The 18,911-nt window shown below is 32.0% G+C and overlaps 2 protein-coding genes across 2 annotated transcripts in view; both read right to left on the bottom strand.

Annotated features, from left to right (window-relative positions):
• LOC306878616 (myomesin-3-like) overlaps positions 1–18,830 on the bottom strand; it is a 58,481-nt gene extending 39,651 nt beyond the window's left edge. The window contains exons 1-8 of the mRNA XM_079431051.1: positions 18,707–18,830; positions 15,215–15,341; positions 9,858–9,962; positions 3,704–3,857; positions 2,231–2,388; positions 2,062–2,151; positions 1,112–1,200; positions 775–819 (exon numbers count right to left, since the gene is read on the bottom strand). Coding sequence (XP_079287177.1) covers positions 775–819; positions 1,112–1,200; positions 2,062–2,151; positions 2,231–2,388; positions 3,704–3,857; positions 9,858–9,962; positions 15,215–15,321 — 748 coding nt within the window. The 5' untranslated portion in view covers positions 15,322–15,341; positions 18,707–18,830. The remainder of the gene's footprint in view (positions 1–774; positions 820–1,111; positions 1,201–2,061; positions 2,152–2,230; positions 2,389–3,703; positions 3,858–9,857; positions 9,963–15,214; positions 15,342–18,706) is intronic.
• The window catches only part of ifnlr1 (interferon lambda receptor 1), a 676,379-nt gene that overhangs the window by 635,995 nt on the left and 21,473 nt on the right, over positions 1–18,911 (bottom strand). The gene's annotated exons all lie outside the window — the stretch shown is intronic.

Raw genomic sequence — 18,911 nt, 5'->3', positions numbered from 1 at the left:
AATCAGTGATTATGTCCTCACTGAATGCAACAAATGCCTCGTTTATAATGGGTTTTATAGTTTTTGTGTCGTCACGCCGGGACACGGCATCAGAATACGGTGAGGGGCGTAACATTTCCATCTCACGCTTGAGGTATTCGGCCAATCACAAGGCACTGGATAGCTGGCCAATCAGAGCACGCCTCGCTTCTCAGAACGATGAGCTTTGTAAAAATCGACGTGTTTCAGAAAGGCGGAGCATAGAGGAGCAACAATAATGTTTTTTTAACTTAAACAACAAACACATTGCATTACACCAAATACACCAAATAATGTTCTTTTTAGCAACATCATATGACCCCTTTAAAAAAACTGTATGTGAGTATCTGTTAAACTTGATTGCTGAGATCAAATCTGAATTTTCAGCATCATTACTCCAATCTTCAGTGTAACACGATCCTTCAGAAATCATTCTAATATGCTGTTCAAGAAACATTTCTGATTATTATCAATGCTGAAAACAGCTGTGCTGCCCAATATTTTTGTGGAAAACGTGCTATATTTTAGTTTCCAGTATTCACAGATGAATAGAAAGTTCAAAAGAACAGCATTTAGTTGAATGTAGCAATAAAAATGCATCCTTGCTGAATAAAAGTATTAATTTCTTCAATAAAACGCTAAAAAACCTTTGTAGCAGTAGTGTACATGAATACAGAATATAGTGTTCTTGGTGGTTGCATTACCAGATAAAATACTCCAAAATGCAGTTTATTTAAGAAGAGCAAAGGCACTCACTGGGCGTCCACGAGCGCTTCAGTTTGGCCTCGGATCCTTCATGTGCTGCAAATAGAAGAATGAAGGAAGAACAAGGTTCAAACTTGAAGAGGAATTTATTGTTGCTATGCAAATGTTCCATTAATGCAGCCAATAAGATTTGAGCAGCTCTTAGAATCACCAGACATCACTGTGCACCTTATATAACACCAATGAGTGCACTAATGAAGATGTATTGTCTGCTAGCAATAGATTAAATAAGTTTAGAGCTTTTTAGCACTAATCAATTAAACAGCAGCTTTGTAGACCTGGAACAAGTCAAGCAATCAGCTAAATAACAAGATAAACATCAACTCACAGTTGACTGTCAGTCTGGCGCTGGACGTCGCCTCTCCCAGGGAGCTTTTCACTATAACCTTGTATTCTCCAGCATCTTCAGCAGAACATCTGAAAAGAGAGAAAGAAAACTAAATTAGACATCTGACATCTTAATCGTTGAGGATGTACAAAATAAAAGCATCTGTGTATTTCAATGAATTAAAAACAATCAGCCATTTATTGAACATCCACACAGATGCTCAAACATTGGCCTCGTGTTTCAAGGAAGAAATAAAATGTGCTATTTAGTTGTTTTTTTAAACTAAAACCATTAAAAAACATACTTGAAATCAAATAAGCTATGGGAAATCTTTTATGGAAATTATTTTCTTTCTTCGATTTTTGTTTGTTTGTTTGTTTCTTTCATTTATTCTCATATTAATATAAAGATGTTTGTCTTTCAGGCAATATAATTGTAATTTTCTCTCTTGTTTTCTCTGATTTTATTTATTTATATCTTATATTAATATAAATATGCTTACCTTTCAGATAATAGAATTGATATTTTACTGTTTTATCTTATTTTTTTGTTGTGATTTCAACACAAAAGTTAAAAAAAATTAAAATCAATCAAACAAACAAATTAATTAATTAATAATAAAAACGTAACTATATTTATTAACTATCAATCTGGCAGAGTAGCCTAAACCTCGACTTAAAATAACAAAAATACAAAAACAATAATAAGAAATATTTTATTTCAGCTAGTTTCCAAGGCAACATTTCTCATTTTTGTTTAATTTAACTTGAAGTTAACTAAAACTTCATTAAAAAATAATAAACACTAGACATATAACATATAAATCGACAAAACAACAACAAAATGATTTAAATGAAAATGGAAAACATAAAAACAAATATTTAAATTAAAATATTAATAAAAACTAGAATAGTAAAGTAGTAAAGGAATGGCTCCTGTTTTAGCTTCACCTCCTGATCTCTAAAACATTGAGGCCGAACTTCTGCGTCAGCTTGTAGTTCCACGGCAGGGGTCCTCGGAGAGGAACATCATCCTTATACCTGTCGACAACATTCACACTCTTATGATGCACGTCTGACTTTGCAGATTTAGGCTCTTTTGTTTTGGAGATTGTCTCACCATGTGACGCTGGGAACCGGGCAGCCCTGAACCGAGCAGGAGAGTTTGACGTCCATCCCGGCCCACACCGTGTGCGGCCGCAGCGGGATGGGGAAATCAGGAGCCTTCATGCTCAGATCCTCAATAAACTTCATGTGCAGTGAAGCTTTTCTCTCGGCCTGAAGAATAACAAGCACTTCTGTCATCATTTACTCACTCTGATCTCACCCCAAAGCTGAAAATCACTTACATTTCATTTATATTTTACACAGTAATATAGTTTATTTATTTATTGGTTGTATTGTTTCAAAGGTGAAACAATAAAAATACAAATTACTGACACAGTGGAAAGACAAAGAGAAGGAACGGGAAGAAGAGGAAGACGACGACAAGTGGAAGATAAATTATGGCAAGAAAAATAATCAACATAAGCTTTTTTTTTTATAATTTTAAGTTTTATTAGTTTTTATTTTTATATTTTGCTTTTTTACTTTTAATGTTTTTGTCATTTTTACACCAAATAATTTAAGCTTTTTAAAAAAAATAATTTTAAGTTTTATTAGTTTTTATTTTTATATTTTGCTTTTTTACTTTTAATGTTTTTGTCATTTTTACACCAAATAATTATCATAAATTTTTATTTAAGTTTTAGTATTAAAATTATTTGAAAATGACATATATATATTTTATATTTTATGTCAAGTAGTGTTTATTTTATTTTAAATAATAAAATATTTGTAAGTGTTTTTTAAAGTTTTGTTTTTAAATTTATCATAAAAAGCTTTAAAATTTAAAACGGATATATGGACTAATTTATAATGATTTTATGGTGTTTTTTTTGTTCTGTCCCCATTTATTACTTTAGTATCCTTGATATACTATTATAGGTTTTATTAATGCTTTGAATTCTTTTTATATTTTCTGCTCTCATTTTAATTTTAGTAAATTTTTAGTAGTTTTTATAAACTTTTATTTCAGCTATTTTAGCTACTTTAGTACATCAAGCAAATTAAATGATTGAAATTATTTTTCAGTGTTGCCTTGGCAACTATAGCTGAAATATATATATTTTTTAATATTTTACTTTAATTCGTTTATTTTAAGTAATGTTTATTTTTTTAATTATGAAATTATAAAATATGATTTTTTTATGGTTTTAGTTGACCAAATATCCCTGTTACATTTGTCTGTGGTATTATAAAAAGCTTTATAATATAATTCTATAACAGCTCATTTATCATGCTTTTATGGTGTATTTTGCTCTGTCCCCATTTCCCTTCACTATACTGAAACAAGTAACCAGGATAGTCTGAAAAAATATAGTTGCAGGGATTTGAATCAGAATGAGGATGTAAATGAAGCTAGAATTTTAATTTTGGGATAAATTATTCCTTTAAAATTAGGAAGTGAATGCACTCAGGTGTCTTGAGATGTGCAGAGCAGTGATTGTTGTATTTTTAACGCTGCTCTCGGCCTTTGGTGTCGATCACTCACCTCCCGGCGCAGAGCGAATCGATCCACGCGCTCACGGACGGCACGCTGGTTTCTGATCACACCGATCTCCAGTTTCTCAGCCTCGTTCCCAAACAGCGTCCACTGGTCCCTCTCGTGCAGCTCCTCACTCGACAGCGTCTCTCTCAGGACCTCCCTGGGGTCAAAGGTCAGAAATGGACTTGGTTGCAATATGCAATGGATTTGTAGTAAGTGTTCTATTTGGATCTTTTTTTTTTTAATGTTGTGACCTGGAGAGGAATGGTATGAAACTCGATGACTTATCGGTATGTGACCACACACAAAAATTAAAAAAATAAATAAAAAAAGACATTGTCTTTGAGAATGCCTAAATATGTATCCAAATCCACAACTAAAGAAAAAAATACAAATTTATGTCTAAAAACAACTAGGCAATTTATATACAGTAGATCTATATAGGAATCTAGTGGCTAAACCACAGCATTGCAAAAGTTTTTCTTTTTTTACTCCAACCAGTTGGTAATAATCTGACTTCAATAATTGGATTTTAAAGGCATTGTCTCTATTTTAACATGAAATGCTGCCTTAATTGAAAAGTTATAGAAAATATTTGAAAAAGTTTTTTGTATTATTTTCAATGGGAAAACATGTATCAGAATTATTGCATAAATATTATTTAGTGCCACGAAATTCTCTCAAAATACAAAAGAAAAAATATTTTTTAACAAAAATATATTACACTGCTTTTACTGAAAAAAAAAAAAGTTACATTTCAGTTGTCCGGTCACTTTTGACCACGAACAACACAAGTGTGACTCCCAAATGAACAATACCAGACGGTTACTGTTATCACACTGGACTAAAACTTACTGACTTTGCTCAGACATTGCATAACAACTTCCCAAAAATTGTTTTTGGATACTTTTTTAAACTTTTTCTGGGATTTTTTCTGGGATCAAAAATGACCAGCCTACAAAAAATTGCTTATAATTCGCTCGTTATGCTATATTATCACCAAATATTGCAAAACAAGAGATTTAAAAGCAATGTTTTTTTTGCAGGCGGTCGTGTTTTACCAAAAACACCACAAGTGTGACTTTGTGCCATTTTAACTACTTTTTTCTCCATCTTGTTACACTTGTGGAGTTCCTGGTCAAAAATGACTGGCCTACGATTAAAAAGAAACACAAAACCTGTCCTAATTGAAAGAAAACAACTTCAAACAAAAAGATTGAATCCAATATTTTTGACCAGAAACCAAGTTGCACTTTAATGCCATTTTGTACAAAATAAAAGCATTTCAAACCAAACTTACTGGTTAAACATTAAAACACAGTGCGATTTTAAAATATTTGATTCAATACTGACCAAATTTATCCACATATGATCCACAAATAATGCTTTTTTTCACTCAAAAACTGAGGTGCATGAGCTCAGATAAATAAGGCCTACGATCGATCAATCAGTTTCAAAAAGAAACACAAAACCTATGCTAACTGAAAGAAAACTAGCTGACAAAAAGATTGAATCCCAAAGTTTTGACCAGAAACACCGCAAGTTGTACTTTATGCCATTTTGTACAACATAAAAGATTTGGTGATAGTGATACAAGCAACCTTTAAAAGGCCGGTCCTGTCAGGGAACACCTTAGGAGTCAAAGGGTTTTCAACACTGCACAAAAGTTCAAACTTTCTAAAAACATTTGAAAGTGAACTTTTCCTGACGTCAGAATTCATTTCACCGGTCGGCCGTCACATCAGCGCTCTGGAGGAGATCAGCAGAAATGCCAGTTATCCTCGGGGTCGATATCAGGTGATTTGAGTGCAATTAGAAGTTGTCCTTCTTGGCTTTGACACTTTGCAGTTTTGCTTTAGTGCAGCAGCGCTGTCAGACGGATGAGTGCAGAGACTCAGATGAATGCATTTATGTCTAAAAACTAAGCCTGAAGGACAGAGAGATGTGAAAAACACCGTAATGGTCCAACTTATTTACACATGAATGTGAAAAGGATTAATCCAGTTTCAGACGGAGACTGAAAACACGTCTGCAGAGAGACGACGTTGCCTTTTTATTTCTGCTCTTTTTGTTATTTCGATTGAGCCGATCATTATATAATCCTAATTAAAGCTGAAAGTTTTAGGATTTTTTGCACCAATATTTCAATGCACTCTTTCTGTGACTAATCAAGTGTATGTAAATGAGCTCCACTGATCATGTGACAGTCAGATTTTCTTCCATTGAAGTTGAACATGATTATCAGGTTTTGTTCATGCAGCTCCAGTGCTGCTGGTATTAATGCAATTTATTAATAATAAAAAAAAGGTTAATCTGATAATATAAAATGATATATTATATATTTTATATATATATATATATATATATATAAAATTTACTACAAAAATAAGAGAAACCGAGAGAATACAACAATTCTTTTTATCTGAAAGACACATATTTTTATATTAATAAACAAATAAATACAAAAATTAGTTAGAGATAAATAAACATACAACAAATATAAGTGAAAACCAGAGAGAAAAATAACAGTTATTTTGTCTGAAAGAGACGTATCTTTATATAAATAAAAAAGAATTATAAATATAAATACATTTAAATAAAAATAAGAGACAAAATAAGAGAAAACGAGAGAAAATAATTATATAGTTTGACCGATGAATATCTTTAAATAAATAAATTAATAAATTTACAAGAGAAAGCAAGAAGGAAAATAATTACATGGTCTGACACACATCTTTATATTAGTTAATTAATTAATTTACAACAAAGAGAGAAAGCCAGAGAAAAAATGATTCTACTGTCTGAAAAATAAAACTTCTTCATAAATGACAAAAATAAAAATTAGAAAACAATTCTATTAAATATATATATATAAATATTTTATGTCAAGTAGCATTTATTTTATTTTAAATAAAATATATTTTAAAGGTTTGGCTTTGTATTCATAGGTTTTAGTGTACTATAATAACCCTGCTGTATTTCAGTCTGTTTTTCACACAACGCTAATAAAAAGGTTTTAAAATATAGCCTAACTGTCAGGCGTGTGTTTGTGGTTTTCTGTCTCATGTGCTCCCCATGACCTAGTTTTTCCTCATGTATGCCCATATTTGGTTTTGTTCCTGTTCTCATTTAATTAATTCAGTCCCACCTGTTTCTCCCTGATTGTTGTGTTTCTGAAAGGGTCTGCAAAGGGTCTGAATACTTAGGACCATGTGATATTTCAGTTTTTCTTTTTTAATAAATCTCCAAAAATGTCAACAATTCTGTGTTTTTCTGTCAATATGGGGTGCTGTGTGTACATTAATGAGGAAAAAATAATAAATGATTTTAGCAAATGGCTGTAATATAACAAAGAGTGAACAATTTAAGGGGGTCTGAATACTTTCCGTACCCACTGTATATATATATATATATAATAGCAAATCATTTATTTGAAAGATTTCTCGTAGCTTCAGTTCTATAGTTCAGTCACTGGATGGACTGATGTCTTGTTTTCTATCTGTGCAGGATCATCGGACGCTGCGACATGACCTGAAGTTTGTATCTTTCACCCGTTTGACGCAGGTGATGCAGGATTCACTTTAATTAGATCCTGCTCTTCCTTCATCTCTAACCCTTCACTGACCTTCAGTCTCTTCCAGTTTACATCTGTGACCCTGGAGCACAAAAGCAGTCATCAGTAGCACAGGTATATTTGTAACAGTAGCCAAAAATACATTGTATGGGTCAAAATTATTGATTTTTCTTATATGCCAAAAATCATTAGGATATTAAGATTATTTTGTAAATTTCCTACCGTAAAATATATCAAAACTTAATTTTTGATTAGCATTGCTAAGACAACTTTAAAGGTTATTTTCTCAATATTTTGATCTTTGCACCCTCAGATTCCAGATTTACAAATAGTTGTATCTCAGCCAAATATTGTCCTATCATAACAAACCATACATCAATGGAAAGCTCATTTATTCAGCTGATGTATAAATCTCAATTTCACAAAATGGACCCTTATGACTGGTTTTGTGCTCCAGGGTCACATATAAGAAAACATTTCACAATGTTCTGCGTTTCTTCTGCTGCCGAACAGAATGAAACACTCAGACGAGGATATTATGAGATATTATTTAACACGAGATGGAGCGTGACACTACTTCATATGAGCAAGATGAACACTTGATCTGGCTCTTGTCTCTCATCTCATCTTCACTTAAACACAAAAGCACAGCGAGACTCCGCTCGACCTGCATTCTGGTCCTGACAGGCTTTATCACTCATCCTCACATCATCCGGCCTACGTTTGGGGCTTCATTTACAAGTGACCTTTCTCAGCGGTTTTGCCGAGCTCTTCCGGTGCTGTAACCTCCGCCGGAGGAGCATGACCGGGTTCTGAACAGGATTACCAGCCTCCAAACTAAAGCGGCTGCCGGCGCGCTGTCAATTGCAGGTAAACCTGTTAAGCGTGAGGGGTGAACACAGCAGACGTGCCCTTCCCATAATGCTAAGCAGGGCAGAGAGAAGAGACAAGCTGAAGGTCTGAAGGTAAAATGAAAGAGCTGCTTTAGTACGTTCAACGATATTTCAAACCTGTCAAGAACAGGTTCAGGTCATATTTCACCTGAATGAATGATTAAACAAACAAACATACTACCAATTTTTGCATTTTACTTCTTGTCTTAACCTTTTTTTTCTCTCATAAATGATAAATATAAACAATATAATAAACAATGACATTTTACATAAATTCTTTAGATAATATTTTGAAACTGAGAACAGAACAGAAAAACAGAACTACCAAACCTTTTTCACTAACAAACTTTAACTTTATTAAGTAAATTAAATAATTAATAAAGGCTGAAAATGTTTCAGATAATACTTTGATATTATTAAGAACAGGTCATATTTCACCCCATGGGAATGAATGAATGATTAAACAAACAAACATACTACTAATTTTTGTCTTTAACTTCTTGCATTAACCCTTTTTTTCTTATAAATTATAAATATAAAAAATAAATAAAAATAGCCATTTTTGGATAAAACTTTGAAATTGAGAACATTCATGTTTTACCCCAAATTCAAATGGAAAAACAGAACTACCAAACCTTTTTCGCAAACTAAATTAATGAATTAATGCAGGCTATACTTCGATATTATTACAGTTTTTCATATTTTCTGAGACACTAAACCCCATTCTCTGAACCAAATTCTGTCAAATAATTCACTCTTTCGGCAAAACCTTAAACAAGTTGAGGCAGTTTAACTGACACTGATTGCAGATCTCATGCACTCTTTTTGCAAAACTCTAAACACATTCTCACTCACTAAAACACGATTTGCACTGTGATGAACTTGTGATGCAAAACTTTAAACACAAGAATGCAAAAGTTAAGCACAACTGCAACACGGTTTACACACAATAATCCAAAATTGCTCGCACTTGTTTCTAAATATGTGAATATACAAAATATAAGCCTGAGAGGTAGAGGAAGAGTGTGTATACGAGGTGGAGGAAGAGGAGGAGGATGAAGAGCAAGACAGAACAGTCTTTTCAGATGAAATTAGAGCTACTGTGATAAACCATGTTTTGTGCATTGCAGTAGTGAGTTCTCCAAAAAATAAGTTCAACTTTTTTACACTCTAATTTCACTCTTTTTATTTTGACCTAGACAGTTTTTTATCTTCACTTACTGTATATTCCAGAACCTCCACTTTTTATATTTTTGGAATTTTCTGAAATATGAAACCCAGCCTTAGGCATATAGCACTTATGTTTCAGGAACTGATGTATTTTCCCTAAAGATTGTGCAAAGTTTTGAGTGTTTGCTGCTGTTCTTTTCCTGCAGGTTTTTTCTTGCTGGATGAATTTGCATGTGTCCTATTTTTAACGCAGTGAAACCCAAAACTGTGTTTATGTTTCAGTGTTTATTTCTGATGTAAATCTCCAGCTGAAAGTTTGAGAGATTTTGATGCAATGAGTTGATGTGATGTGGAAACACCACGGCGCCATCTAAAAATGCACAAAGTCTCCTGTGAGGGCTAAGTTTAGGTGTAGGGTTGGTGTAGGGCAATAGCACACACAGTTTGTTCAGTATAAAAACCATTACGCCTATGGAGAGTCCCCATAAACCACAAAAACCAACAAGTGTGTGTGTATCAGTACCATGTCCGGTGGCGTGGGAACTTGGGTCCGGTCAGGATCTCCTTCACAGACATGACGTCACCGGGAATGATGGGATAGAACTCACTCAGAGAAGCCGTTTCATCACTGATCAAACACAAAGATGAAAACAGTCGTCACGCTCATGACTGAAGCTGTTCTGATGAGCCTCCACAGGTCAAATACTGAATATTCACAATATACTTTCAACTACCATTTTACTGTGTTTCACTTCTTGCATTAAACATGTTTAAACAACCAAACAAAGAAATAAATAAAGTTAGATAATATTGACAACATTATCAATACATGTTGAGGTCATATATACCGCCAGAATCGATTGGAATGAAGGAAGGAAGGAAGGAAGGAAAGAAAGAAGGAACAAATGAATGATGAATAATTTATTTTGCTTAAAGAAATTCAAGCCATACTTTAAAAAAAAAAAAAAAACTATTACTATTTTTACATTGTGAAAATCAAGAAAGAAAGAAAGAAAAAGAAAGAAATTTAACTTAATTTTTAAATTATATATTAACATATATTCACACAAAGTTTTACTGTTTTCACAGCATTTTTGATCAAATAAATGCAGCCTTGGAGAGCAAAAGAAACTTCTTTCCAAAAAATCTGACTGACCCTAAACTTTTGAACAGTATATTTGTCTCAAGTAATATTGTCCTTTTTTAAAACTGCAAAACACATTTGAATACATTATAAATTAATAAATAAATAATAAACCTACTGTACCAATGCGTAATGCAAAACGTTTTTTATTTTTATAAAACGCAGTTTTTATCTTTTTTTTTTGCATTGTGACAATAAATCAATCAAAAGGCTGAAAATATTTTAGGTAATATTTTGATATTATTAAGAACATGTTCAGGTAATATTTCACCCCAAAATGCAAATAAAATGAATTAAGCAAATTAATATTTTGCTATATGTTTTTAAACTTCTTTTTTTTCTTTTTTTTTTCATTTTGTCATTTGTTATTTTACATAATTTGATTTTACCAAGAACATACTCATGTTATTATTATACCCCAAAATCAAAGTCATAGTGGTTTGTGCTGTAATTCAGTAAACAGTAGTAGGCGCTGTGATCAAATCACACATCAAGCTCTGACAGTGAATACTGAGATGACTGAATATCTAGTCTCTTCTCTGTAGAATATAGAGTGTAACTGATATGGGAAGTTACAGTATGTACAGTCTCTACACTAAATGCCAAAGCTACTGTTGATCAGGAACTGCTGAAATAACCCTTCACACCTCAACAAATGCTTCCTTCAGATAGCATATTTCATGCACAATTCTTTCATTTTATGCAGCCGCAAATGTTTAAAAAATATAACTCTTACAATTGAACCTGTTAGCTGCTGTAACATGTTTAAAGCAGCATCACTGAGACAGAGAGGAGAGAAAAGAGAGAGACAGATGGAGTGAAAGAGAGAGTTTCTGACCGAAAGCTGTTTGCACTGATGTGCTGTCTATCCGTCATTGTCTCAGTCGCACTGAAAGCTCTGCATCTGTTACAAACAACATTCACAACCTCCCAAAGAGACTTTTCTACACTATTATACTCATCTACTGCATTTAGTTAAATATCACTCTTACTGTTACTCATACTCAAGGTTATATTCAGAAGATGCACACAAATCTAGTCATGTTTTATTTATTTTTAATTAAATTAATCTTAATTTAATTTTATATTATATTTATTTTACTTTTTAAATTTAAGTTTTATATGCAATGTAATTTAATAAAATGTTATATATATTTGTGTTCAGGAAATGTACAAATGTAGTCCTATTGCATTTTATTTAATTTTTAATTAAATCAATTAAATTAATTAAATTAAATTATTGTTTTATTTATTTATTTATTTTAAAATTTAGATTTATTTAATTTATATATGTATATTTAAGTTGAATATAAAATTTTAATATTTGAATTTTAATTTAATCAAATTTATATTTATTATTTTATTTTAAAATTAAATGTATTTAATGTTTTGTTAATTTAAAAATTTAATACAAATTTTACTGAAAGGTTAGGAATATATTTGTGTTCAGAAAATGTACAAATCTAGTCCTATTGTATTTTCTTTTATTTTTAATTAAATAAAATTTAACGTTATTAGCCTATTTGTTTAGTATTAAAATGCAGATTCATCATAATTTTATATGTATATTTAAATGTAATAAAATTTTTAAACAATTAGGATTTTTTATTTAATTTATTTTAATTTAATAAAATTTTACTGAAAGTTTTGGAATATATTTGTGTTCAGAAAATGTACAAATCTAGTCCTATTTTTATTATTTATTTTTATTTAATATAATATAATATAATATTTGTTTAGTTTTTAAATTTTATTAAATTTTTAAATTTGACTTAATTTTTAATTGACATTGAGTTTTACTGAATGGAATATTGTGGTTTCTGATCTGTAACAATACAATATTTTACAGTATTTCTTAACACCATTGTCCAATGTCATTAATAATACTGTCTATATTTTTACGTTCTATATTCAAATGTAAATCTGAACAGGTGTGAATGTCAGCCGTTCTCATCTAGTTTTGTACATCTATGTTTGTGGCTGTAACGCTGCGAGGGTTTAACGGGGATCACAGGAGCCGTCCTGTTTAACGGCCTGGATTCAGTCTTCACTGCATCAGCTGATGGACACAGACAGACTCTGATTATCAGACAAAATAAGATCTACACTTATTCATACAGGCATCAGCTCAGAGTCCTGCTTCAGACATTTTGACCTTCAGGTGTTTTATATAAGCCTAGGATTACATCACTGTACATTTACACCGTAATACACACTACTGATCAAAAGCAGAATTAAATACTTTTACTAGGATGCATTAAACTGATCAATAATCTCAACAGGATTCAAGGCAGTAATTCAGTCAATCCAGATTCACACATCAGTGCGTGTTTAGACTCGCAGATTGAGGTTAATCTGTGTTATTAAAGGAACATGTGCCACTGACACAATGACAAAAGCAGAAGTTCATCTGTATGTTTGCGGATCTAAATGCGTCCTGACAAGCCAACAAAAAAGAAAAGAGGGAAGTGATTGCTCTTAAATGTGTAATATGAGCTTTACTGAAGAATAGCGATGCGTGAGATTCATTTAACAAACAAACACTGTCGGTTTTCACTTTGACTGTCAAATCAGCCAGAAGAGAAGTTCAAGTAACTGAAACTCACCAGCTTTGGCCAACATTATTGTATTATTGCATGAACTGTAAACAAGGCTTTTTGTCAGTTAATGGCCTGTGCGATGCGTACAAATATAAGATATAAACTGTTGCTAAGATATAAACATTTTTTCACTGTATGTTGCAGTAAAACACGCTGCCTCTGAATTTGGCCAACAGTGTGGGAATCTCATGAAACCATCAGTCCAGGACACATTTGAGCCCAAAATCAAAAGAAAGGATAAACAACAGGAAATTTGATTAAGTTCTGTTATATACTTTGGCTCACCAAGGCTGCATTTATTTGTTAATAAATACAGTGAAAGCAGTAAAATTGTGAAATATTATTATAATTTAAAATAGCTGTTTGATATGTAATTATCTGTTCAAATGTAATTTATTTCTGTGATCAAAGCTGTATTTTCAGCATCATTACTCCAGTCTTCAGTGTCACATGATCCTTCAGAAATCATTCTAATATGATGATTTTATTTTTCAGGATTCACAGATATAAAGAACAAGAGAACAATATTTATTTGAAATAGAAATCTTTTGACATCTTACATTATAAATGTCTTCACTGTAGCTTTTGATCAACTAATGTATTCTTGATGAATAAAAGTATGTTTATTCAGCAAGGATGCATTAAACTGATCAAACGTTAAAAACAGTTTTAATGTTACAGAATATTTCTTTTTCAAATAAACGCTGTTCATTTGAACTTTCTATTCATCAGAGAATCCTGAAAAATGAAATTTTGTTTCCACAAAAATATTGGGCAGCACAACTGCTTTCAACATTGATAATAAATAGGATTTTTATTGAGCTGCAAATCAGTATATTAGAATGATTTCTGAAGGATTATGAGACACTGAAGACTGGAGGAATGATGCTGAAAATTCAGCATTGATCCCCAAAATATATTACATTTTAAAACATATTCAGCTATTTTAAACTGTAATAATATTTCCACATTTTACTGTATTTTTGATCAAATAAATGCAGCCTTGGTGAGCAGAAGAGACTTCTTAAGTACTCTAGCCTTTTGACTGGCACTATACTGTATTACAATGTGCATTTTCAACATGATAAATTAAGCACAAGGTACAAACAATAGAGCAATGATGCATGTCCTGGTCAGGTTTCAGAGCAGTTGGTTTTGAGGAGCTTGTGTGTCTATTGTTATAAATCTGGCCTTGAACGCCGCCGGTGTTCAGCTGGGAATGAGCTCAGAATAACTGCAGCACATGTCCTGAATGTGAGGCAGAAACAGCTGCTTCCCCATCAGTAATGTCATGTACCTCCACAGACGATCACACACATGATCCCAAACACGTGCCACACTAATCAATCACTGTTATTCATTAAAGGAGCAGCTCACCCCAACATTTTAGCACCTAAAGTCATTTAATCACCACAATATGTTCTTATTTCTGTGTTAGGCAGAATGTTTGAGCCTTTTTTTTCATGCAACGGTCCACAAAATCATATATGACAGCTTTGTGAGCAAAAAAAGACCCAAATTTAAGTCATTATTCATTGATAATGTAATTTCTGGCTGGCTGCTTATCATTTATTTACTGATTTATATTTATTTATTTAAAATTATGACAGTATTTTCAACAACTACACATTTTATTCCCAAATTTATATTATTTTGAGGCAAAAAAAGAGATATATATATAATATGTAAGAATTATATATAACAATTATTATATTATACAGTATTATATTATATTATATATACTTTTGTAGTGAATTTTTTGTCCTTTTTAAAGCTTGCTAACATAAGCCACTTCTACTGTATGGAAAAGAGCAGCTCAGACATTCAGCATATTATATTTTTATGATTTTGTCATCCATATCTTTTGTGTTTCATGGAAGAAAGAAAATCCTACAGGTTAAAACAGCACAAGGATGAGTAAACGCCAAAATCATGTTGAATGTCCTGCTGAACTCTTCAAGACCGGCGTCCTTTAGCAAGCCTCAGAAGAGCTGATAAGAGCTTGTGTGTTGACACAGCTGCTCTCCGATGGAGGTTCACTAATTAACACTGCTTACTCAGCTGATGATTTACACTGGTTTCCTGAAGCCGTGTGAATGCATTGGCGGCGTGTTTGGAGGGTCAGTGCGGCTCTACCTGGATTTGAACTTTCTCTTCTTGATCTGGGACGACATCTGCATGCCGTGAGACATCTGCTCCATCTGCTCCTCCTGCCAGCGCTCCGTTACTATTTTGGTAGCCATTGCAAAGCTCTCGGCAGCACCTGCATGGAGCAGAAGCACACAGCTGTCAGAAGGACAGAGAATCACACCCATAACATCCACAACAGGACGAGTCACGGCCCATTTCCATCGCCTCTCCAAAAACAGACCTCAGAAATCATATTCATACAGTACACGTGCAATATGAAGGACTGATGCAACATATCACAGTCTACATGTGGACCTGTGAGACTCACAAAACCTGTCAAGAAAACGACACATTTCACCCACAAATAAAAAGATAAAAATAAAGAAGATTTTGGGTAAAAATTAAGTCTATTTTAAGGCCATTCAGGGTTATTATTGTCAACTAAAAAAAATAAAAATCATTAACTGAAATTAAATAAAATATAAAAAATGTAAACTTTTATTTCAGGCAGTTGCAACCAACCAAAAAAAGTTTTATATTTTAGAAATATTTTGCATAAAAATAAAGCCTACTCTTCTATTCAGGGCTATTCAGAGTTATTATCATTAACTAAAACAAAACATGTATTATTTGTAATAAAAATAAGCATAAACTGAAATAAACGGAAATATAAGAAATTTAAAACATTATTTCAGGTAGTTGCCAAGGAAAGAAAAGTTTTTAATAAATAAATAAATAAATAAATAAATAATAAAATAGACAGAAAGAAAGAAATACATTTTATATAAAAAATATTTTTTTATATACTGTATTTAAATATTAATATATTTAAATATTTTTATAATATTTTACATAAAAATAATTGATGCAGGGCCATTCAGAGTTATTATTCTTAACTAAAGCTAAAACTAATACCATCAAATATTCATTATTAATAATGTATTAATATTTTATTAATAAAATAAATATTAACTAAAAATAAAGTGCCATTCAGTGTTGTTATCGTTAACTAAAGTTAAAATTAAATTACAGCTAAAACTAAAACCATAAAAATGTTCATTACTTGGAATAAAATAAACATTAACTGAAATAAAATTAAATATAAAACTTTATTTCAGCTAGTTACCAAGGAAACATTTCTTAATTTATAAATTTTTTTTACTTAGTTTAAGATGCTGTATTAAACACACACACACACACACACACGATACAACTTTAGTAATTTTAAATAAAAATAAGAATTGTATATAAAAATGTATTTATATAAATTTATATTAAGAAGATAACATTTTATAGAAATTTATATTAGGAAATGTATATATAAAAAAAAAAAACAATAAAAAGTGATTGTATATCAATGATACTAAAATAACTTGGGCCCTTTATTTATTTATTTGTTCTTTTGTTTGTAGCAATATTTTAGAAAGTAAAATTATAAATTTAAAAAATAAAAATAAATAAAGAATTTTTGTGCATATAAAAATGAATTACCGAAATATAAATTAATTCATAAAAAATAAATACATCTCTTTTAAATGTAACAATCTTTAAAGGAAAAATATTCTGTTTATTATTTTTCTTCAGTTTTTTTGTGTGAAATGTGACTTGGTCATGTTTCGACGAGTTTCATCCAAACACTACAGCAGGTGAGAGGCGAAAGGGAGAAGAGGGACATACATTGTGTCAGAATCCTGTTAAAAGTCCCTTTGTGAGCTATTGTGAGAATAATAATTCATTAGTTGTGCGGCTGCATGCGGCGTGTGAGAGTCCCGCAGTCATAAATCACCCCTCGCCCATCCCAACAGAATCAGGTCGCGTTTGAAGGATGGCTTCATTTACCCCAGACTTACAGCAACCACCTGCGTTACCATCAGAGCCCCTCCACTTTAACCAGATTACTTCTACAGCACAGCTCTCTGGACAACAGCGGCCTTCCCTCTCAACCCCCATCACGAGTCTGTTTGAACACGGCTACCAAAGGTTGCTCTGCAGCATACTAAAACTGATCTGTCATCAGCTGAGAGAGAGAGAGAGAGAGAGAGAGATGGCATATAGGCCAGTGTCTCTCTCAATGAAAACAGACTGTTCAGAGAAACACTCTGGAGGTGATGGATGAACAGACTCATGAGAAATAACTCCATAAACGCCAAACGGCAGGATTTTCGTTGAGGCTTTCCAGACGCTTGGTTTACAATGCCAAAAGCTCAGAGAGACGGGAATGCAAAGAAGCACGACTAAGTGTTAATTAGGATTTTAGAATTTATGAACAAAACGTGAGCGCTGCTCAAAACTTGCTCGGGTTGTTGCTTACTCACCCAAGTCAAACGAGTTAAAGGGTTTGCTAGAATAACCTAAATCTGAGCATGCAATTTATACCATTACTTTGTACAAAATAAACATTAATTGAAATGAAATATAAAACTATAACTTTATTTAAGGTAGCTACAAGGCAATATATTTTTTATTATCATTTAGTTTAAGTTGAAAATACACAATAAATGATTAAAACTTTAGTCATTTAAAATAAAAATGAAAACAAAAATAAAAATTAATTTCATAATTTAAATAAAAAAGTTTTCATAAAAATGAAATAATAATAATAAAAACAATAAAAATGGATAAAATAATACTGTAGACATTATTTTGCATTTATTTAGCATTATTTTCATGAAAGTTAAGCATGTTCTACATGCAATTTGTTATTACTGGGATGTAAAAAACAAATAAAATAAAATAATACTAAAAAAGAAAAACATTAATGAAAAATAAATTATGTTTATATTAAAGAATGAAATATAAATGAATTATTATAGTATGGAATTTAATACCATAATATAACTGTATATTATTAATGAAATAAAATATAATGAATTAAAATAAAATAAAATATAAAACTTCAAGTAGTTACTAAGACAATATGCCTTATTTTAATTTACTTTAAGTTGAAAATCCTGCAAACAGCAGGTTTCCAGAGGCTTGGTTTACAATGCAGAAAGCTCAGAGAAACGGGAATGCACATTTTAATTAGGTTTTTAAAATTTATGAACAAAATGCGCGAGGTGTTTACCTCACTATCACAGTTCAAGGGGTTGCTAGGATGTTGCTATATATATCTATATGCTATATATATCTATCTTTATGCTAAAGAAATTAAAGAAATAATGAAATGTAACTTCTAATTGATTTTTGAATGACCTGTGGCTGTAAATGGAAAAATATATCAGCCAATTACAGCCTTTCTTATTGGTTTTTCAACATGCAATACTCAGCATGACACAAACTGAACAGGAAAACTAGTTTTGCAAATGGACTAACTATCTGAACACATGGACCAAACACTGAACTAGTATTAGTTAAATTAGCAAGTGACAGTGAATCTGCAGCGAGTTTGATTTTGTGATTATTAGTATTTTGCAGCGTCTTTCAGATTGAGAAGCACTGATCTTCAAGTACGTACTAAAGCAGAGAGACAACTGCTGGAGTTATAAATCCACTCACGTTCTTCAGGCCTTTAAGATGATCAGCAGAACGTCTCTCCTCCTCCTCGACCTTCACCGTCTCTCCCTCTTCTGTTCAAGTCTCCTCACTGTCTCACCTCCTCTAACTCTCCCAGCTTCTCCTCCGGCCGTGTGTCTCTGCGGTCAGGGTGACCTCACAAACTCCTCCTCAAGGTGGTAAATATAGAGCGACAGCAGGAGCAGCG

This window comes from Barbus barbus (assembly GCF_936440315.1).
Source record: "Barbus barbus genome assembly, chromosome: 12".
NCBI classification, from domain to species: Eukaryota; Metazoa; Chordata; class Actinopteri; order Cypriniformes; family Cyprinidae; genus Barbus; species Barbus barbus.
Note: the sequence above shows the minus strand (reverse complement) of the source record. Positions and strands in the feature narration are given on the sequence as shown.